Genomic DNA, 23,482 nt, shown 5'->3' with positions numbered 1-23,482 from the left:
AAGAAAGAAATTAGTTGAAGCAACACCATTAGAAAGAAAGAAATATTAATAGTTGAAGCTGGCGGAAAATGAATAAGACTAGCAATAAGAAGAGAGGTAAGCACAAGAAAAGAAAGTAAAGATGTTTGAAACATAAGACATGGGAAAGAAGTAGATGCCTACTCTGAATACTTCATATTGAAAAAATCTTATACGATTTATAATCTCGAAAATATCAACATATAATCAGCACTTCAGTTTAACCCCAAAAAAAAAAAAGCTCAACTAAGGGTAGACTGTGCAGCCATGGAAGATTACTTTTTTTTTTTTTTTTTTTGGATAAGAATGATATATATACAAAGGGCTAATCTATGCAGGAAAAGCACATAGCAAATCCAAAAATTACAAGAAAAGGAAAAAAGAAAAAAGAAACAGAAGAAACCCAAGCAACAGATTAATTACAAAAAGAAGAGAGCTAAGAAAAGAAGGGAGAGAATCACTAGTCGTGAGTCCCCAAGTCCGAGACCAATCAAATAGAGTTCCACTAAAAAAAGCAATCTCCGGAACTATCCAATTCCTCAAAAGTCCGCCATTCCGCTCCTTCCAAAGACACCCAAGTAAGCACAATGAAACTAAATTCCAAATATGAGACAATACTTCCCCAACCAATTCCATCAGCCAAAGAGCAAATCTGGAATTGATCTAGGTATGACCCACAAAAATTCAAAAGTTGTAAAAACAAACGTCCACAACCGATGAGCCATCTCACATGAAATAGTAAGTGATCCAACCATGGAAGATTACTATTTCGCAAGTCATCTAGTCAAGATTTATTTTATGGTCCCACTGTACTATCAATCATATTTCTTTAAAGTCTAGTTATACTAGTTCTGGGTTAACACTGATTTTAATTTGGGTTTTTCTTTACAGTTATGGTAACTCTGTATTCATGGGCAAAACTGTAATTTCCTCAACTCATATGGATTAGGATTATTTTGGAAATTTGCTGAGTCTAGAACTTTCTGGGAGATCCTAGGTATCATAGGTGTATTTTTTGAGTTCAAGTTATTTCTTTTATTGCCTATTAGGATTTTAGTTCACTTGTCTAACTAGGAGTCACTTGCTAGTCAAAATAGGAGTCCTAATTCTATTATAAAAATTTAAAAATTAAAAAATTTTATAATAATAATAATAATTTAAATAACAAAATAAAAAAAAAAAGTAATCTTCCATGGCTGCACAGTCTACCCTTAGTTGAGCTTTTTTTTTTTTGGGGTTAAACTGAAGTGCTGATTATATGTTGATATTTTCGAGATTATAAATCGTATAAGATTTTTTCAATATGAAGTATTCAGAGTAGGCATCTACTTCTTTCCCATGTCTTATGTTTCAAACATCTTTACTTTCTTTTCTTGTGCTTACCTCTCTTCTTATTGCTAGTCTTATTCATTTTCCGCCAGCTTCAACTATTAATATTTCTTTCTTTCTAATGGTGTTGCTTCAACTAATTTCTTTCTTTTTTCAGTGTTTAACCTTATGTTTTGTCCCTTTATTTTATCATTGAACTTCAGTCAATAGAAATTCAGAAGAGAGTTGGGGCATTTTCAATGGCACTGGATACTATCAATAAGTGCCTCTCTGAAGCAATATGCGCCCTCTCACGTGGTAGATTAGATGGTGAGAGCCAGACTGCTGGCCTCATTCATTCAGGCAATGAAATACTGGAGACATACAGATATTATCCTGAAGTCAGGTTATTCCAATACTCAGCATTTTCAAAATGTACTTTTCATGTATGTTTTTAGCTAGTTTTGGTCGTAGTTCTTCTATTATTGTAACCTAAGTTCAATCATAAACGTTAGTAGAAGAAAATTTCAAGCAAGACAAACCTTCTGACACATTGAGGCTTTAATTGAAAAGCTCATATTCTGGAGTATGTGTGAATTTTATTATTCCTAAAATTATGAATTTTTTTTTCAAGTCATTATAGTATAGAGTCATTAACTACATCCTGGTTTAATTTATAAGCAAATGAATGTCAAAACTCAAGCTGGCCCAAAGTAATTGGGATTCATGCTTAGTTGAGTTTAATTTGGTGTAACTCAGTTTATCTGGTATAAATTTATAGTTAGCAAATTATTCATCATCACAGTGAATTTTGAAATTACATTCTTAATCTTCTTTGAAATACCTTGAAGTGTACAATTTTCTGACAAAGTTGTTTTGTTTTAATTTTTAATACCTCCGCTTAAGTTATTCCACACAATTTTGTTTAGAATGTATGTCAGAAACTATTGGTGACTTATGTTGCTGCTACTGGCTTCTTTGCACAACACACAACCCACCCCCTCCCCCTGCGCGCATGCGCTGTAGCAACTAGTTACAAGGCTTTTTGTTGTTTTTATGCTTCAATTGGGCAGTGCTTAGTTACTGGGACATTTGTTGTTGTTTTCAAAAGTCAAAATTGATCACCAATGATTGTGAATCTTTAACTATGGTCTTGGTCCTCTTGGGCTGTTAACTGCCGTTGTCAATGATTTCCATAATGTATTTATAATATGTTTTACATTTTATATGCTCTCCATTCTATGTAACTTTTCCCCTAAAGATACTTGAGTTAACTGTGCAGTCCTCAAGAGAGAGAGCATGTTTTAGCGCAACAAACCGTGTTAAGACAACTTGAGGCAATATTGTCCATCCACAAGTTGGCAAGATTGGGCCATCATCTAGATGCTTTGAGGGAGGTTGCTAAACTTCCATTTCTTCCATTAGATCCACGAGCACCGGATGCTACCATTGATGTGTTCCAGAATTTATCACCTCATGTTCAAGATTGTGTTCCAGACCTTCTGAAGGTTGCGCTTACTTGCCTGGACAATGTAACAGATTCTGATGGATCACTTCGTGCCTTGAGGGCTAAGGTATCTTAAAATAAGTTACTAAAATTCTTCTGTTTTCCTTCCATTATTCTCTCAGTCGTGATCTGCAACTATTTTTTTCTTATAGTCTCTGCATAGCTTAAAATTTGACGCTCAAGCATTATAAAGTTGAAAGCAAATGGGATGCTGAAGTAATTGTTTAGGTATTCTTGATGTGATCATGTCGTCAAGTATACCTAAATAAGTACTTTCAGCATCCCATTTGCTTTCAACTTTTATAATACAAGGTTGATAGGATTGCCATATCAACTTGGTATTATAAAAGTTGAAAGAAAATCATTGAGGTATACTTGATGTTATCTTTTTGTCTTTGCAGATTGCAAGCTTTATTGCTAATAACTTGAAAAGGAATTGGCCTCGCGATTTGTACGAAAAGGTTGCCCGAAGCTTGTGAGGCATACAACTGATGTCAGATTGAGATGCCTCATTGGGCTGCGCAAATGTAAAGGGGTTATGTTGTGTTGAGGTATCAAGTATGTAGCTTTTCTGTTAAAAAAAGCCATCAAGATAGGCAGTCTTACCATACTAACCAATGTGGTAAGATATTAGTAGAAAATTTTTAGATGCGTTAATGATAAATTTATGAGCACTTTCTTTTTGCTAACTAGAACCTGTGTCTTTAGGGAAAAAAAAAAAAAATAAAAAAAAAAAAAAAAAAAAATCTAGAACCTGTGTACAATCTGTCATTTCCATTTTCTTCAATTGGTTATACTTGTATGATAATGAGAGAATGAGAATGCTAAAAATAGTATATATATCTTGCGTTTGTAGGCTGGAGTCCATTGGTTTTATGAGTGACCACGGTTATTTATAAATGAAAAACAAATAAATGGCCAGATATTTTGTGAATCTATACATTACTTTACATTTGATGCTAAAACTTGATTCATGGGATGACCTAATATTACAGTCGTTAGACCAGAATGTAGTTTTTCGAACAGAATAAAGAACCCAAATTTTCATTCTTGCTTACAAAATTGTTTATTCAATTCTAGAGGACTTTGTGTAGCGTAGGCCTTCATTTCTCTCATCTCTACTGAGTACTGACTCTCTCTCTTTCTTCTCTTGAAACTCCATAGCCAAAGCTTCCATGGATGAGTTCCAAAAGCTCAGCCTCACATCGGCCATCACCAATGGTCACCATGGACCACCAAACACCATTACTATCACGGTAGTGATTCTCCATCTCTCTATATCAAACCTCCACGGCTCCACCACAATGACCACCGTGAGTGAGCCTTTAAGACTATCCCTCATTGGCTTCTCTCTCTTCTTGCACAGGCCCAGCCATGGCCTATAAGCCATATGGCCAATACCATCACCGAGTTGGTTGTTATTCCCTCGCTCTATTTCCCTTATATATCCCTTTTCTCTTATTTTTTAGATTTGTTTTTGGCTAAAAATCTCCTTTTCCCATTGTTTGTGGGTTTGGGGATTTGTTGGAATGGGTGTGGTTGTTTAGGGTTTGAAAAGAATGAAATTTTGGGGGTTTATTTTAGGTCTGTGAGTTTGGGTTCCTAGACTTGGTTTGAGGGTTTGGATGTATGATTTGGGTTTGGGTTAATCCCAAAGAGAAATTGGATGTGAGTTTTGGGTGTGGTTGCTTTTGATGTGTGGTTTTCTCCATGGCCATAGCCACTTTGCTTTGCAGTGAATTTCTTAGATTGGAGTTTTTTTATTTTATTTAATTTTTTAGGTTTTGTAATGTTGTGGAGAGAGGGAGAGAGAGAGAGAGAGAGGATTGAATGAAAAAAAAAGGAATAGAAGTGAAAATTAAGAGGTGTGACAGAGAGGATTGAATAAAAAAAAGGAATAGAAGTGAAAATTAAGAGGTGTGACATAGAGTTTGGTGTGTTAGTAGATAAAGTAGCTTTTTAATGTGTTAAATGCTAAATTTTTAAGAAGAGTTGATGCTAATGCTTTAAGGGCCCGTTTGGTTGGAGAGATAGAAAAGTGAGAGAATATAAATTGTGGGAGGATAGAAAAGATTTAGATTTCTTTAATTTGTGTTTGATTGGAGAGGTGGAAAAGTAGAGGGATGATTTTTTTTTTTGTTTAGTTGAGATGAAAAATAAGAGAATAAAAAAGAAGTTGGTATAAATTTATCATTATATCTTTACTAAATATATAAACAAAAAGTATCGTATTTTTAATTAAAAATTTTATAGGGACACTTAATTTTTTTTTAAATTTATAAAATAAGCAAATGCCCAAAAAAAAAAAAAAAAAAGAGATAAAGGGAAAAAAAGAAAAAAAAGAAAAAGAAAAAGAAAAAAAAAGAGATAGTACCCAAAAAAAAAAAAAAAGGCCCAAAATTGACGTTTTGTTTATAAGAAATGGAAGAAAAAAAAAAGGGGAGAAGTAGAAATAAGAAGACAAAAAGTTGGTGATGGCACTTTTGTCATTCACCAACAATAGGTGTGAAAATGCTTGTTTTCTCTTTATTTCAGAGAGGCAGACTTTTGTGAGTTTGGGTGGAAAATGCTTGAGTCCTACTCAAAATTTTTCTCTTTTCCTTCTTACTAAATAACACCCACTCCTATTTTCTCACTTTTATTTTCCATCTATCCTATTCTACCTTCAACCAAACACACCCTTAGCCATATTGTTGTGATTGCGATTCTACCTAACATGGAGTTCCAAAATTATTTGGCAATAATTATGACATTCGAGTGTTAGCCTAATGATTGTGAGGTAATTGAAAAAAAAAATAAAAATAAATGTTTAATATGTGAATTTTTTTTGTTCTTTGTCCTAGAGACTAAGTTGGTTATAAAGACCAAATTGATCAATTTTGAAATGATCTAGACCTAATTGGCATTATCTCAAATATCAAGGTAAATTAATGAAATTTATGAAAAAGAAAAGATGGAAGACAGCAATTCAGGCAAACATGGTAACAAACATACATGCAAAAAATATGAGAGCAAAAAGACTAAACATGATTTTAGTGTTCACATGGTGGATACAAGACAAGACATTGGCCACGTACATATTGGGCTTCACAAATTTGGCATTGATGTTAACATTGTCGAGGACATTTTGGCATTTTTTGACCCGATCACATGGTTTATTTTTTGAATTAAAATTATTGCACAGCACCCATACTCGAGCCCACTTGGGCCATTAATTCTTATGCGAAGATGCGGCCCATACTCCTATTCTCTCTCTCTTTCTCTCTCTCTGCAGGCCCAGCCCAAATCTACACAAGTCGTTGGCCCAAAATTTTGCCTCCTTGTTTGTGCTCGACAAGTCCTTACCGATCAATGTTGTGGACGGCGTCCGAACGTGCTGTTCGGTGGATGCTTGGCAGCGCCTTTGGGTGCATCGCTGCTGAGTGTATCTACAGAAGTGGGAACCAAGTTCCAAAGCCATCCTCACCACTTCCCACTCCCACCTAACCTCCCACTTATGTTCGATGATACTGGACCGCTCGCTGCACTAATTGGAAAGTGATCATAACCTTTCCACTAACTTAGAACTATAAATATGAGAAGTTTGGGGAGAAGAAGGGGTTGGAAAATTTACTGAAAAAGAAGGAGATAGAGGAAGAAAGCAAAGGGAGTAGAAGGTGATTCAGGCAGTTGAGGAGAGAAAAGTGATCTCATTGAGTCTCCGTGCCGAGGACGACTCAGTGTAGGAAACCCAAACCCACCATACAAATAAGTTGTGAGTCCGAGTGAGCCCTAGGCCATTAGCCTCATTTTCGGTGCGCACAATTATTATTTTAAATTATGATTTCTGTATAAAAATTGAAATTTGTGTATATTGTGTGTAATAGGCCGTGCATAATTGTTCTTTTTCTTTCTTTTTTGGGAGAACTAAACATAACATACGGTTAGAGTAATGTTTATTTCACACATATTTTGAACCATGTCTATTTCACACATAGTTTTCATATGGTATCATAAATCTCCTTGCATTCATCTAGTAGCAGTAGTCTGAAGCAGAGATGTCACACATTCGCTTCATATCCATCAGTACCATTCAGGCAGCAGTGAGTCCCAAAGAGTAAACTCGAAGGATTGACTTAACTCCATAGGATCCAGCTGCTTTTAGTTGATCATATCCAAAAGGGTCTCCTTTTCTTCAAATCTACACCTTCACAAGAAAAAGAACTACAAGCTAGCAGTGTGATTGATCACCTTAAAAACTCTCTGTCCCGCACATTAGATATATTCTACCCTTTTGCTGGTCGCCTTGTCATGGTTGAAAACGATGATGACAAGACCAGATGACGTGCCCTCCTTTCAACTCCTACGATGGGAAAACGGACCCAGTAGAGCACGTCAGTCACTATATCCAGAAGATGTCTCTGCATACCCACAATAACGCACTGATGTGCAAGGTTTTCCCTCAAGCCTTGGTCCCACTGCTTTGAGATGGTTTAACGGGTTGCAGAAGGGTTCTGTCCACAATTTCGCTGAGCTGATATAGAAGTTCGGCATCCGGTTTGTAACTTGTAGCCGGGTGCCACAACCGGTAGACGCATTGCTGTTCATGAAAATGAGGGTGAGGGAAACCCTTCGTAGTTATGCTAGCCGGTACTGGGAGCTCTACAACGAGATCAGCGGGGGGAACGAGAAGATTGCTACGAGCACTTTTAGGATGGGATTGCCCAAGGATTCCGGGTTGAGGGAGTCACTGACTAAGAAGCCTCTCGAAGATATGAGGCAGTTGATGAGGCGTATTGAAGAATATAAATGGCTGGAAGATGATCGGATGCAGAGCAAAGGCAAGGCGCTGATGATAAATCATCCTCAGTCAGGTGTCTTTCAATCGAGGGCCCGGGGGAATTTGAGAATTCAAGAACTAGAGGCGCCAGTAGGGGAGGTAAACGTGACGTTCAAGGAGTCGGTGCACAAAATCGTTGACATGATTAAACACGAGCCATATTTCAGGTGGCCGAACAGGATGGGGGGTGACCCCTCTAGGAGAAATCAGAACTTGTATTGCACCTATCATAAAGACAAGGGACATACGACCGAGCAGTGCCGGGTGTTAAAAGACCATCTCGGGCAGCTGGGCAAGCCTGGGCATTTGAAGGAGTTTGTGCTAGACGCGGGGGACTGGGGGACAGGGCAAGGAGCTATGCAGAGGGGCAACCCCCTTCCACCCCTGCTCGAGAAAATTGAGGTCATCCATGCTCCAACGAGAAGTCTCGCCTTGGCAAGAAAAAAGGGGTGCTAAATGTGGTCCCAGTGGGGGGCAGCTCGGGCACACCACCGGCGGGGAAGAAGATGAAGCTTACCTGGGAGCCTGTTGCTTTTGGTGACAATGATCTAGAGGGAACGGTCCAGCCGCACGACGATGCGTTGGTAGTTACCGCCTAGGTAGGCGGGTTTTTGGTGAAAAGGGTGATGATAGACCAGGGGAGTAGGGCCGACGTGATGTATCCAGACTTGTACCGGGGGCTCGGGTTGAAAAATGGGGACCTCTCTAAGTACAACACGCCTTTGGTCGGGTTTGATGGGAAAATCGTAATACCGAGGGGCAAATATCTATGCCCGTGAATATGGAGGGCAAGGAGGTGGTAGTGACGTTTATAGTGGTGACTTCTTTCTCCCTGTACACAGCGATACTCAGCAGACCGTGGATCCATGCAATGGGGGCCGTCCCATCCACCCTGCATGTGAAAGTGAAGTTTCCTACTGAGCATGGTATTACTGTGGTGAGGGGAAGCCAGCAGATGGTGAGACAATGCTTAATCGCCATCGTTAACCAGAGGAAGGAGACAACCGATCAGGGGGAGTGTGCCTAGCAGAAAGAGCCGCCGCAGGGGGTCCCATTATAGCAATTACAGGATGACCGAGGAGAAGTGGGGGGTGGTTGTGCCGAGGAGATGATAAAAGTAAAGGTACTTCCAGATGCCGAGAAGTGTTTTCATGTAGGGAAAGGCATGGACGAGTAGGAGAAAGTGGAAATGTTGTTGCTCCTCATACAGAACGTAGACGTGTTTGTTTGAGACCATAGAGGGATTTCTTCAGCTTACAAACATGATTAGGGAAAACTGGATCCACATACCCCTGGGGTTGCACCATGAAGACCTCCTCCTTTAACACACCATGAAGAAAGACATTTTGAACATCTAATTGCCTAAGAGGCCAATTGAATTGGACTGCAAGTGATAAGATCAGTCTGATAGTGGGAGGCTTGATGACAAGACTAAAGTTTTCATTAAAATCAATGCCATTACTGTTGATGAAAACCCTTAACTACAAGTCTGGCCTTGTACCGGTTGATGTTGCCATCACTGTTGTGTTTCAATTTGAACACCCATTTACAACCCACAACATTTTGAGACGGGGAAGGAGGAACCAAAACCCAAGTGACTTGTCTAGTGAGGGCATCATATACCTCATTCATGGCATTACACCATTGCCGATGCTGAACATCAACCTTAAATGTGGGAGGCTCAGTAACAGTGTAATCAATCTGAGCTTTCTTAGAGGAAGAAGCACTAAAGGCCTTAGGCTTGAAAACACCTGCCTTAGACCTGATGGTCATAGAGTGAACATTCTAAATAGGTACAGTCATAGAAGTTGGGACAATTATAGTCACAGAATGAATAGACTCAACAGAATTGGGAGGAGGATGGATATTTAAGATTGATGGAACAAGTGTAGGGTCGAGCAAAAAAGCAGGTACATATAATGTGGAATGGTTAGTGATATGAGGAGATGGCAAGAATGTAGGGGTAGAGATTGAGACAAATGTAGAGGGAGTGGGTACAGAAGTGACTGGAGGAGAAGAACTTATAGGTAAATTGGGGAGAAAAGCTAACCAATGAGAAATAGAACAAGAATTGGAGGATAAAGATGTATGAGAAGAAGGGTCTGAGGTTGATGGTGATGAGATAAACTCAGTTTCATTGAAAAGAACATGTCTAGAAATATAAATCCTATGAGTGCTAGGTTCAAGGCAGATGTAACCTTTTGAATGAGTAGGGTAACCAAGAAAAATGCAAGGTTTAGTATGAGGCTAAAACTTGTGTTTGTTGTAGGGTCTAAGAAATGGAAAACAAGTACAACCAAAAGATTTAAGATGAAGTAAATTAGGTTTGGACTGAAACAAGATTTCCCATGGAGATTTGTGATTGAGTAAAGGTGTAGGAAGTCTATTGATAATATGTGTGGCTGTGGACACTACATATGACCAATAAGGTAAAGATAAAGATGAATGAGAAAGCATTGTGAGAGAACACTCTACAATGTGCCTATGTTTCCTTTCAGCTATGCCACTTTTTTGTGGAGTGTGAGGACAAGAGGTTTGATGTATGATACCATGATTAGAACAGAATTGGTGAAAAGCAGTTGAAGTAAACTCACTCTCTCCATCAGTTCTTAAGACCTTAAGTGAGGTGTGAAGTTGATTTTCAACATAGGCTTTGAAATACTTAAAAACATCAAACACATCAGATTTGTGCTTAAGTAGATACAGCCAAGAAAATTTAGAGAAATCATCAACAAAAACAAGGTAATATCTTCAGATTGTGGAGTGTGAAGGCAAGAGGTTAGATGTATGATACCATGATTAGTACAGAATTGGTGAAAAGCAGTTGAAGTAAACTCACCCCCTCCATCAGTTCTTAAGACCTTAAGTGAGGTGTGAAGTTGATTTTCAACATAGGCTTTGAAATACTTAAAAATATCAAACACATCAGATTTGTGCTTAAGTAGATACAGCGAAGAAAATTTAGAGAAATCATCAACAAAAACAAGGTAATATCTATAGTCATTGATAGAAGTAATAGGTTCTGGACCCCATACATCATTGCGAATAAGTTCAAGAGGTTTTGAAGCAACAAATTCAGATTTATTGAATGGTAATTGGTGCATTTTACCACTAAGGCAATGCTTACAATGATTATCTGAATCAGATACAGATTTATTACAAAAGTCAAGAGTAGGAAGAGAAGACAGTGCAGTCCTAAGTACATTTTCACTAGGGTGACCTAGTCTATGGTGCCATAGCAACCACTTCTTATGAGATTTTTGTACATGAAAAGATGCAGTAGAGGAGTTGTGTAGCTGTGAGGGAGTGTGATTGAACTGTGTAGAGGAAGAAGGAACTGAATGTGGAGATGTGTTGTGGAAAAGTTTTGGGTAGATTGGATAAACCCCATTCTTACTCAATCCCTTGTAAAGGATTCTCTCCGTAGGAACATCCTGAATGGTAAGTTTGTTAGCATTAAAAAGACAAGAACAATTATTGTGTAAGCAAAACTTATGGACTGAAAGAAGGTTCATTGCTATTCTAGGGACATGAAGTACATCTTTAAGTAAGAAGTTATGGTATTTGGTAGAGAGAGAAGTACTACCAAAATGGTTAATAGGAAGATTTTGCCCATTTCCAACTGTGACCTGTTTTGAGACTTTGTATTGTGATTGAACAGAGAGATTGTTCAGGTTGGTATTGAGATGGTCTGAAGTTCCTAAATCTGCCAATCTTGCCTTGATAGGTAAAATCCATCCTGTAATAGCAGTCAACAGCTATGTGACTTGCCTTTCCACAAATTTGGCAGGTAGGTCTTTCATTCTTGAAGTTTTGACCCCCAAACTGAGAGGGCTGTGCTCAGTTGTAATTCTATTGAGGCTGAGGAGTGTAGAATTGGTGTGGACTTCCACCACCACCTTGATGATTGTAAAATTGGTGTGGATCCCCACCACTATCATTGAATCTTCCTCCACCCCTTCCTCTATTACCATTGTTCCTTCCCCTTCCTCTGTTAGAACCACCATGGTGATGTGGCTGAGATTGAGGACTGTTGGAATTTTTATTTCCAGAGGCAAACATAGCTAGAGAATGTGAAAAGCTATCAAGATTCTCTGCCATGGCTTGTTCTTCACTTTGCAACATGTAGGGGTGTGCATATATGGGTTGGGTTGAGAGAATTTTTTGACCCAACCCACCATAGTGGGTCAAAAAAGATTCAACCCAACCCAACCCATTACATAAGTCTAACCCAACCCAACCCAACCCACATGGGTTGGGTTGAAACCATGGGTTTGACAATTTATTATTATTATTATTATTAAATTGAGTAAAAAAATATTAATATTAATATATTAAAAAAGCTCAAAGATTAGTATCAATGTAACTCCTTAAAGGCAAACTTTGTTATTAATATTAACATAATGGGAGAGTGTTATTACTTATTACAATATATTTAATAAGATTACCCTTAAAAAAAAATTATCTCGCGCAACGCGAAAATCTGGACTAGTTCTTATATAATATGTGAATAGAGTATGAATTATGAGAGGTCACTGTAGACAAAGTATTTATGAGAATATACATACTTTGCGAATCCAGAGAATTTTCCTATGTTTGAATTATGCCAACCGTCTATGAGAATTCTGTAAGCAATTATATGCCAATTTTGAAAAAGAAAAATGATATTTGGGAGATGTTTGTCTTTAAAGATAAAATTTATTAAAGTTATGGAGAAAACTGCTTCTAAATACTAATAGGCAGTTCCTAAAAAAATTACTAATTGGCTAACTTTTAGGGGGGGGGGGTGGGAATACCTAAACGTGTGTTTAAAAAAAAAATTAAAATTAAAAAACAGTTTTTTATTTTATTTTTTATCAGTACATGTCTTTCTTTTTTCTTTTTCTTTTTCTTTTTAACTATCNCAACACTAATGACTAAGAAACAATAGTAAATTATTAGGTTTGTGTGTACTAATGACTTTATATAGGATAAGAAAACTAGTTATTTTAAAAAATTATAATTATATAATATATTATATATATATATTTTAAATTAGTATTAGTAGGAGGAACCGAGAAGTGTTGCTCTACAGTTGGTTTTTAAAAAAATTATTATATATATATATATATATATAAGTGCCCTACAGCAGGTTTTAAAAAAATATTAAATATATAATATATTTCAAATATATATTAAATATGGGTGATTGGGTCGGGTGGGTATGACGGTAGTAATTATGACTCAAACCTAACCCGACCTGCTCTAAATATTTTTTTTGCAACTCAACCCAGCCTACCAAGCCTTAAAAAATCGACCCAACTCGACGGTCGGGTTGGTCGGGTTTGGCGTCGGTTGGTTTCTGCATACCATAGCAACATGATTGAAAGTTGCATAGGTAATTGTTCACTTTTGTATGGATTGCTGGACAAAAGTGAGCAAAATCTTTTGGCAAACCTCGAAGAACAATACAAGTGAGTTCTTCATTATCCACAACCACTCCAACAACAAGAAGCTTATCACGAGCTATCTTGATTTTCTTAGGAAATTGTTGACTGAATCTAAGCCTTTCTTGAGACTTTAAGCTCCAATTTCAGATTGAGGATGTTTGCCTTTGAGGTTGAAGTAAACCTTTGCTCTAGAGTATTCCACACTTCTCTTGAAGTAGTGATTCCAACTACGAGAGAGAAAACTTGTGGAGTAAGAGTAGAATTGATCAAAGAAAGGAAGAGCCTTATCTCTAATTTTCTAGGTATGGAACTCTGGATTTACACTTGTGGACAAGTGTCCTTGAGCATCAAGAAGAAAGTGTCTAGGTTGTGGAGTTGAACCATCAATGTGTTCAACTAGAGAATAAGCTTCCAGTATTGTGATTAACTGATGTTTCCATGGAATGTAGTTTGTATAATCAAGCTTGATTGACATCAAGTTTGACATATTAGAGAGTAGTAATAGGGGTGAAGGTGTTTGATTAGTGATTTGTGGTGTAGATGATGATGGTGAAGAGTAGTATTTGTAGGAGTAGCTGAGGCCATGGATTCAGGCTCTGATACCATAAAAGAAAGCAAGCTTGAAGGTTTTAACAATGACGGATTGTGGAAATAGAGAGATAGAAAAAATTGAGAGATCAAAAAAGGTAGAATTCTATTAAGCTTGCATAAAAGAATACATCACCTACACTTTCTATTTATACATTACAAGATTGGTAACTACTTTGGAAGATTCTCACTCTAACAAACTCTTAACTAACTAACTGAAATTACAGTTGTGCACCACTCATAAATATCTGAAACTGAACTATACCAGAACACTGGGAAGAGGCACGCCCAGCGTTCAAGCATGATGGAAGATTAAAACGACGTCGCCTGGCTTAAGTGTAATGTAACACGCGTGAATGAGACTTAGATCCAATACAACGCTGTGTCACATTAATTCAAACACTATTGTTTTGACTCTTCAATAACAATAGATCCGTTAAAAAAACTAGCCGTTAGCTCTGGGCATCTTCAACCTTAGTAACTTTTGTGATTCTATTTTTACTAAATCCAGCCAACAGCGAGTCCTAACAAGAAACTCAAATCTTTTTCTTTTTCTTTTTAACTATCGTGGGGTGTTTTTTTTCCTTTTAATAATAAAGTATTAAAAAAAAATAAAAGTGGGTTAGTGGGAGAGTGTTCCTATTTTGTAGGCAATATTTTAGTGCAAGTTAGATATTTTATCCTTTAGTTTTATCTTTACTTTAACCTAGAGAAATAGGGGTATTTTAGAACAAAAAAAATGCATTCCAAACAGGTGCAGCCCCTTAAATAGTAGTATAGATTAACATAATGGGAGAGTGTTATTACTTATTACCCCAAATATATTTAATAAGATTACCCTAAAAAAAAAATTATCTCGCGCAACGCGAAAATCTGGACTAGTTCTTATATAATATGTGAATAGAGTATGAATTATTGAGAGGTCACTGTAGACATCATCATAATATCACGTTATTAACGTTGAAAGTAAAGTTTCTCAATGATCACGTATACAGTAGATATTCAATAATGGTGGGTTAAAAAAAAACCTTTTGACAATGATGATTTTGGAAAGTTTATTTTATATTCTTATATAATATGTGAATAGGATAGGAATTATTGAGAGGTTGGTGTAGACATCATCATAATATCACGTTATTAACGATGAAAGTAAGGTTTCTCAATGATCACGTGTACAGCAGATATTCAATAATGGTGGGTTAAAAAAAAACTTTGGACAATGATGATTTTGGAACGTTTATTTGCATTGCCTTGCCTTGAGAAATGAGAACCAAACAGGGTACCTACTGTGTTCTCATACGGAGCTCCTTTTATAGCCAGTTTCTTTGCTCTCGTCTAGTAGTATTACTAGTTTGAAGCAAAGATGACACAAATTCGCTTCATATCCACAAGTACCATCCAGCCAACAGCGAGTCCTAACAAGAAAACTCAAAGGATTGAGTTAACTCCATGGGATCTCCAGATGCTCTTGGTTGATTTTAGCCAAAAGGGCCTCCTCTTCCACAAACCTACACCTTCACAAGAAAATCAACTAAAAGAGGGTAGTGTGATTGATCACCTAAAAACCTCACTGTCTAGCACATTAGAGATATTCTACCCTCTTGCTGGTACTCTTGTTAAGGTTTAAAATGACGAAGACAAGACCAGCTCTTTCTTTCTTGATTGTAATAACAATGGAGCCCAGTTTGTCCATGCAGTGGCTGATGATATCAGTGTGGCAGATATCATTGAGCCCACCTATGTTCCTGACATTGTCTATTCCTTCTTTTTGATGAATGGCGTATTGAACTGCCAAGGTATTTTCAAGCCATTGTTGGCTGTGCAAGTAACTGAGCTCGTTGATGGTATCTTCATCGCTTGCACTATGAATCACTGCGTCGTTGATGGCACTTCATTCTGGCATTTCTTCAAGACTTGGTCTGAAATCTCTAGGGGTAATAATATTGACATCATATCACAATCTGGTCCAATTTTCCAACGTTGTTTTTTTGATGGTATTATCGATTTTCCCATGCACATTCCTTTTCATCACAATGAAATCCCTGATGAGAGGTTCATTCCTCCACCACTCAAACAAAAGGTTTTTCATTTTTCAAAGGAGAAAATCGCACAACTCAAAGCAAAAGCCAATGCTGAAATGGGCACCAACAACAACATCTCGTCCCTTCAAGCAGTACTGGCTCATTTTTGGCGACCTGTGGTTCGCAGCCGGCATACCAGCGCTAATCAAGAGGTTCATTGTCGCCAAGTTATGGGAACGAGGAGAAGAACACAGCCACCATTACCGGAAAAGTATTTAGGAAATGCGCTTGTGATTGGGAGAGTAACAACTAGTGCTGGTAATCTTCTTGAACACGGACTGGGCTGGGCTGCTTCACAGATAAATAAGTTGGTTGCTTCTCAAACAACTGAAGCAGTGAAGAAGTATATGGAGGATTGGGTGAAAGCCCCAAAGATACCTAGACCCCCTAGGTTAACAGGTGATGATGCATTGATTACAGTAAGCTCGCCGCGGTTCAATGTGTACGATAATGACTTTGGTTGGGGAAGGCCTATCGCAGTGCGGACTGGTCCTAGCAACAAGTTTGATGGGAGCTTAACTGTGTTTCCTGGGACAGAAGAAGGAAGCATGGATTTTGAATCTTGCCGCTTACCTGAGACCTTGCAAGCTATATTGGAGGATGCAGAATTCATGGAGGCTCTAGCCTCATAGTTAAATATATTGTGATCCTTCTTTTTCTTTCTCTTATAGGTGTTGTGACTCAACGCAAGATGTTATGTTTGGTTCTTAATTACTTGTTTTTCCCTATTCTTTTGGAGTAGTTGTTTTTAGTGCAAAGTTTCACCCTGAATTTTAAAGTGTCGCATTTTATACGTTGGTATAGTTTTTGGAACGGAGTAGAGGGACATGGGTAATGAAAGGGGGGGGGGGGGTTGGGAATTGTTATCCCATTCCCTTATTTTGAATGTTTTAAAAATTAAGTAGGAAGAGTGGAATAGATATTTTGGATGTTTTAAACTTTAAAATTGAAAGGAGAGGAGATAATAAGACATCAAATAATTTTACAATTATATCACCTAATTTTTTATTTCATTTAAAGAAATAAGTAAAAATTGACATCATTTGGGCAAAATTAACAATTAAAAATCTTTTAGTATAATTAGAACTCTTCCCTTCTAAATTCCCTCAATTTGGAGGAATTCAGTGTTCGTTTGGCTTGAACTTATAAACTCAGCTTTCAGTTATTAGCTTTTATGTACATCTTTTTAAAACTTCATTTTTTCTTACTTTTTCTAAGTACAAGTATACTTTAGTACATTTTCAACAAATTTTTTATTATCAAAAAGTTAGATAAGTTGTTCTCAAATAGACACTAAATTGGATTTGAAGCAAGATAAGTATGTAGTTCATTATGATAATCAAAGTGCAATAGACTTGAGCAAAAATGCTATGTATCATTCTCGCATGAAGCACAATATTGAAGTGAGATACCATTAGATAAGACTAGTTGTTGAAAAACAATTGATACAATTGAGAAAGATTAATACTAAGAAGAATCCAATTGACATGTTGACAAGGTTGTGACAAAAAAGAAACTTGAGCTTTGTGCTGAGTTGGCCGACATGAATTCTAACTGAAAATTAAGTTGTGATAGAAGATCTCCTTTCTTGATGGGCTTGGGGGGAGGGGGGGGGGGGATTGTTGGAGGTTGCATGGCTACACCAAGTCCAACCCACAGGGAATTAAAGCTCAAGTTAATGAGCTTGCCACCTATGTGTGGAAGAAACCTATATATAATTGAAATAAGTTTTGAGTATAATTTGAGTGTTGTAATCTCTATTTATTGAAGTGGACTGATAAGATTTGACCTGTGATTTTTTCTTTACACTGAAGAGTAATCCAACTAATCTTTAGTTTGTTCTTGTTGGTTGTTTTTTCTTGACACTTCCTTATAGTAGACGCCTAGACGGGGTCTATCCCAACAATGCAAACACAAACATGGGTTAAAAAAAAAAACTGTATGCTATTTTTTATATGAGACCTTATACGTACGCGTTGTTGTTGCACGAGAGAAAGTGGATCCAGGCGGACCAGACCAGTGCAACGTGAAATTCCGATCACGTTTCAGAAGCCTATCTTATATTATATAGCAAAAGCGAGCATGCCACTAACGTGATCATTCTTTATCCCATCTCTCGTAGAACTAGGGCTATATATTCAAGTTAATTTATTGTAACCTTATATATTTAAGTTAATTTATTGTAACTTTTAGTAAAAGCCAACTTAAAACAACTAATAAACCATCACACACCCTTGGTATGATAGTTACTTCACAAGTATAAGTGCTTGTAAGGTGTAGGGCAAGGGTCGAGGTTCAAGTTTCCAGGAGGAAACTTTACATATATTGTAAAGTTGTTATTTACAACTATATGTTTTTGTTGACTTATATTCCGTGCCAAATTTGATTGTAATTTTATTTAATCTTTAATTTGTACCCTGTATTTATTGTGAGATTTCATTGTAAGGGTTGTGTTAGAGAGAGAGAGTGTGTGAAGACTCAAGCAATTGAAGAATGAAGTGTTTTCGTAGGTAGCTCGCGACTTAGCATCCCGCGAAGTAACTTATGTGCCTTGCACATGCTGGAATGTGAAGAGTCAAGCCAGAAGGAGATAGTTGTGTCTTGCGAGTATCTCGCGGGTAAGGCCTTCTTGCGAAACACTCGCGAGACATTCTGTTCTGCCAGCCTGTACAGTTTGATACACACTTTCTGTGCCTACACTATTTATACCCACATTACCTACAAATGTTGAGGAGTGCTTCTGAGAGAAAACCCTAGCCAAATACCTTGAGAGTTAGAGATTGTGGAATTTCCTCAACTCCTACCTCTCCATTTTCATACCATTGAGAGGTTAATAGTTTAAACACTTACCACACCTTTTCAGAGTGTCAAGTAAAGTTTTGGTGTTGCTAGGAAGTATTGGAAGAAGTCAAGGATGGCAGATGCAACATGGAGCTTGTTGCGGGATCCGGAGAGCTAGACAAGACATAGTTTCGAGAAGTCTTGTTGGAGTAGGAGTTTGGAGGGCTTATGTATATTGGGTATATTAGGCTTGGAGGATCTCTTGCTAACCCATGTATCCCAACCGATTGTCTAGTGGATCGATTACCGCTTGGAGGGCGGCGGAGAGGTTTTTCGCCGAGTTCTTCGGTTTCCTCTTCGATAACACATCAGCGTGTTATCTTGTGTTTCCATCTTTCTTCCATACTCTTTTACTTTTCATTTTACTATTGTGTTGCTTAGATTATGGATTAGAGTAGCTTGTTTGTTTATCTGCTCACTTTTACACTATTCCGCACTTAGTTTTAAGTTAGTGTAAAATCAATCGAGCCGTAATTTTATTTGGGGGTCTTAACAGCTCTTGTGTTTTCAACACATTTTCGAGCTTTCATATATATATATACACTTAGATTAGGTTAGAGTAGAATATCCATCTTGTATAAAAATAAAACAAAACAACTAATAAAGATCGAGTTAAAAAGAAAAAAGAAAAAGAAAATTGGGCCCAATATTTGGACATTCCACCATCCATTGTCTATAATAAAGATCGATTTAAAAAGAAAAAGAAAAGAAAATTGGGCCCAATATATGGACATTCCACCATCCATTGTCTATGCTTAATTTTAATTTTAATATATTTTTTAAAAGATTTGCTTAAATTTGACATGTTCATGACTTTCTTGATAAAGTATAAACTAGTATATTGCCTGTAAACACCCATGATAACACTATTAATCTAAAGATTAAAAAATATGGATCAAGGACATAAAAAGATCTTAATTTAAAAAGCATCAACATTATGAATATATAATTATAGTATTTAAAATATGAAATATATAATTTATTGATGTTACATTCTTGTTAAGTCGTATTAGTGTAGTATTTTGGTCTATTCGGTTCACTTTGGTCTAGTTAGTTCATTTCGATCCATTTGGTTCATTTCGGTTCATTTTGGTGATGCGTTGGGAGGAGAGGTTTGTATAGAAAGAGGAACAACTTCATTGAAATTTATGTCACATTCTCAACATAATGTTGGTAGATTCTTCATGAAATTATATTATTATTATTATTATTATTATGTTATTAAAGTCTTATATCTTTTTTCTAATATAAGTGATGAATTTACTTATATCTTCTTCAATTTTAGGTCATTCAAAATTTATAGAGGACGAACCATTTGTAAGGAGCATTAGAAACAAATTCCAACCACATATTACATTATTTACAAAATATTTCACCTTATATAATAATTGAATGTAATGTATATTATGTTTCTTTTTTATTTTTTATTTTTTATTTTTTTTTAAATTTACAAAATTTAAAACACTTTCAAATATGAAGTATAGTAGATTAATTTATAAAATCTAATATATTTTATCAACTATATTATGTTAGAAAATAATCACATCATTTTAAGAAGAGTTTGAGACTAACACTTCTTATAATTATAAAATAAATGAACAAATGTAACTACAACTATATATTTCATATCATTAAAATAAGGAAAGAAAAATAATCAATTCATAGTTACAAACAATCAAAGGAAGAAATTAATCTAAATACATAAAATTTAAATATCTAATTTGATTCCTGAAAATAAATTGGGAGAATAAATTAGTCTAAAAGTGTTAAGAGTAAATCTACAAAGTTCCCAAGACTTTTATAGCTCAATTGATACCTTTTGGTATTTTCAACAAAGACATTCAAGATTTAAATCTTCCCACCCCAAATTATCTAATTATCAAAAAGAAAAAAGAAAAAAGAAATGCAAAGTAGTATACATGTCATCATTGCCTTGATAGCTTTTAAAAGATATCTATTATTCAACATTTTTTCTCTATTCTTCTAAAAATTTAAATTTGGGTTTTATACATTTTAGGTTTCTGTAGCGTACAAGGATAGTTTAAAAAAAAAAAAAAAATTATATTGTGTTAAATATTAGACCTACTAATAGAAATGCTCTACAATTGCCTAATGGAGAGAGAAAACTTGAAACGCTCTGATGAGGAAGTAGATACGTTGGTCCACAGTACCAAGAAATTCAAGGATAGTCATCAGTTAGCAGAGGGTAAGGAAGATAATATACATGCTAAGGTAGGAAGTTACAGAGCTAAGTTGGTGGGATCAATTCTTGGGGCATTTGAGAAAGCTTTTGGCTTTGCTAGTGCCATGCAAGAAGATATTGAATCTGACAATGAGGAGGAGCATGCACAGAATGGTAGTATTAGAGTGTGCTTCTCTAGGGATGATAAAACCCATATGAGAGCAACTTCGTATCAAGCTCTCATCATCAAACCTTTTGGGAGGAAATTGGGTTACTCTTTTCTCGTCTCTAAGATTCGGAGTATGTGGAATCCAAGGGGAGGTATGGATTGCATTGACTTGGGATTTGATTTTTTCCTAATCAAATTTGAACTTAGTGAGGATGTTGATAACATTCCAAAGGGAGGTCCTTGGTTCATAGGGCAGCACTTCCTAGCCATTAGGCAGTGGGAGCCTGAATTTCAAGCTTCTTCAACAACTCTTTCATCAGTTGCAATGTGGATTAGACTGCTAGAACTACCTATTGAGTTCTATGAACACAATGCTCTGTTAAAGATTAGTAGAGCTATTGGTCTTGTTCTATGTATTGATGCTCACACTGCCAACGGGGCTAAAGGGCGTTTTGCCTGTTTGTGTGTACAGATCAACCTTGACAAGCCACTTGTTCGAACCATCTACCTGGGGAGGCTCAAACAGAGCATCCAGTACGAAGGTATTGGTACTCTCTGCTTTGAGTGTGGAAGAATTGGGCATAATAGGGAAGTGTGTCCATTCTTAGTCCATGGGAATAGTAAGGGTGCTAAGGAGGAGCAGAGTGGTGGAGGCCAGGAGGAGCAAGGAGGTGTAGCAACACCACCAGAGGTGGAGAAAAATCTTGTTAGCCAATAAGATGAATATGGGGATTGGATGATAGTGACTCGGCGTAAGCCGATGAACGGGGACTGAGACAAGCTAAATGGCTTAATTATGAGCCAAACTGATGAGTCTTCCCAAACGCCTTATGATAAGACCTTGCTTAGAGCAGGGGAAGTAGATAGGGCGGCGGGGAAAAGAAAGGCCCTACAAATCCAAGCTGCCAGGTCACCTAGGGAAGAGTCTAAGAACACCTTGTCTTATCACAATATGACAGTTGATGGACAAGGTCTAAATAGGAATGGATCTCGTGCCAACCCCAGACAAAAGGCCAAAGTTACCGTTGGAAATTAAAAAAGCGTAATGGGCCTAGGTAAGGAAAATGTAATGTTTGTGTTTGGGGCTAGTGCAGGCCCTTTTTCTTTTTCAAATGCAACTAGGTCTGAAGCAAGACCCGAAACAACGGGTAAAGAAAGGGAGTCTAATGCCCTGAGTTTCAACAAACATGGAAAGAGCAGAGAAGTGGGCATTGTTTTATAGGGGCAAAATTGTACCAATCAGAGATGAGATGATCAAATGGATAAGGCAAGACCCAATGGAAATTTGGGGGTGGTTCGACCTGGAGTTGATGCTGGCATGGAAAAATATGTTTCCTTTGATGAAGAAGAGCAGAGAATTGGGGTACCTTCCTTTGATGAACAAGGCATGGGAGTTGACCTCGAATCCGTGGTGGAGGTTTGTCACAGACAAACCAGCGGTTCAAGCCCCTTCACCAACAAGCTTAAGCTCATCAGTGACAAGTTCAAGTGTGCTAATCTTGGAAAAATCTATGAAGGGGAATTTGCACAGGGTGAAGATGATCCAATTTGCAGAGCCAAGATTAATCGCACCATTCTCACCAAAGCAGCAATAGGGGAGATGGGAATAGTTCACCACTTGATCACTCTGTTCCGAGAGAGTTTGGGGAGGAAGGCAGAGGTGATGGGAGCATGGAGATTGAGAGACACTGAAGATTCTTCTTCCATGGTGCATTTTGATTTTGCAAAAACCCCATTCAAGATAATGAATATCCTGATTTGGAATACCCCAATTTAGAAAGACAGTGATGGACTTGGTGGAGTGGCATTCTCCAATACTGATGGTGATTATAGAAACTAGAATGAGTGGTGCTAGGGTTGTGGAGATGATTGAATCCCTACCTTTTGATGGGTCGGTGGTAGCAGATATTATTAGCTTTGCTGGGGGCATTTGGCTGCTTTGGAGGACTGATTTGGTACAAGTGGAAGTCCTGGCTTCAACTGAATAAGAGATCCATGCCATTATCCCGGTAAGGTCTCAATCCTTTAGTTGGATTATTTGTGCCATTTATGCTAGTCCTAAGTTTGTAGAAAGATGCATGTTATGGGAAAACCTTAAATTGATAGCCACTTTGCATGATCTCCCTTGGGCTGTTATGGGGGACTTTAATGAGGTTATTATTGAGGGGGAAAAGGCTGGGGGTAATCCTATCTGTCAAAGAAGAGTGAGGGCTATTCTAGATTGTATGAATGTTTGTCAAATGATGGATTTGGGATTCTCAGGGCGTAAATTTACTTGGACTAACAAGAGAGAGTTGGGGGGTCTCATCCAATGTAGGCTTGATAGAGTTTGGGCTAACCCTGATTGGAAATCTTCTTTCCCTGAAGCTAATGTAACTCATCTGGCTAGAGTTAACTTTGCTCATTGCCCTTTCTTGCTTAAGCTGTGTCCTAATTTGACTAATACCTCTAATCGTCCTTTTATATTCCAACCCATGTGGTTGAGCCACAATGACTTTCCAGCCATTGTTAGGGAATCTTAGGCTAGCATGGAAGGTGAT

General features: G+C 37.2%; 3 protein-coding genes across 3 annotated transcripts; all 3 read left to right on the top strand.

Moving 5' to 3' along the window:
• The first annotated feature begins 1,524 nt into the window (after positions 1-1,524).
• Positions 1,525-3,767, top strand: LOC136064915 (nuclear pore complex protein NUP93A-like). Its single transcript, XM_065767373.1, has 3 exons — positions 1,525-1,732; positions 2,609-2,900; positions 3,235-3,767. Exons 1-3 carry the CDS (start codon positions 1,587-1,589, stop codon positions 3,310-3,312), a joined length of 516 nt encoding a protein of 171 aa, XP_065623445.1. The 5' UTR covers positions 1,525-1,586; the 3' UTR covers positions 3,313-3,767.
• A 3,657-nt stretch (positions 3,768-7,424) lies between these two features.
• Positions 7,425-8,108, top strand: LOC136064913 (uncharacterized). The gene has a single exon (XM_065767368.1). It carries the CDS (start codon positions 7,425-7,427, stop codon positions 8,106-8,108), a length of 684 nt encoding a protein of 227 aa, XP_065623440.1.
• Positions 8,109-14,965: 6,857 nt separating this feature from the next.
• LOC112037449 (uncharacterized acetyltransferase At3g50280-like) lies at positions 14,966-16,521 on the top strand. Its single transcript, XM_024070289.2, is given in 1 exon segment — positions 14,966-16,521. A coding segment is annotated over 1 exon segment (1,350 nt). The 5' UTR covers positions 14,966-15,032; the 3' UTR covers positions 16,383-16,521.
• The last annotated feature ends 6,961 nt before the right edge of the window (positions 16,522-23,482 follow it).

Source organism: Quercus suber, unplaced genomic scaffold (genome assembly GCF_002906115.3).
Source record: "Quercus suber isolate HL8 unplaced genomic scaffold, Cork oak 2.0 scaffold_798, whole genome shotgun sequence".
Classification (NCBI taxonomy): Eukaryota; Viridiplantae; Streptophyta; class Magnoliopsida; order Fagales; family Fagaceae; genus Quercus; species Quercus suber.
This window is presented reverse-complemented; position numbering and strand designations above follow the sequence as displayed.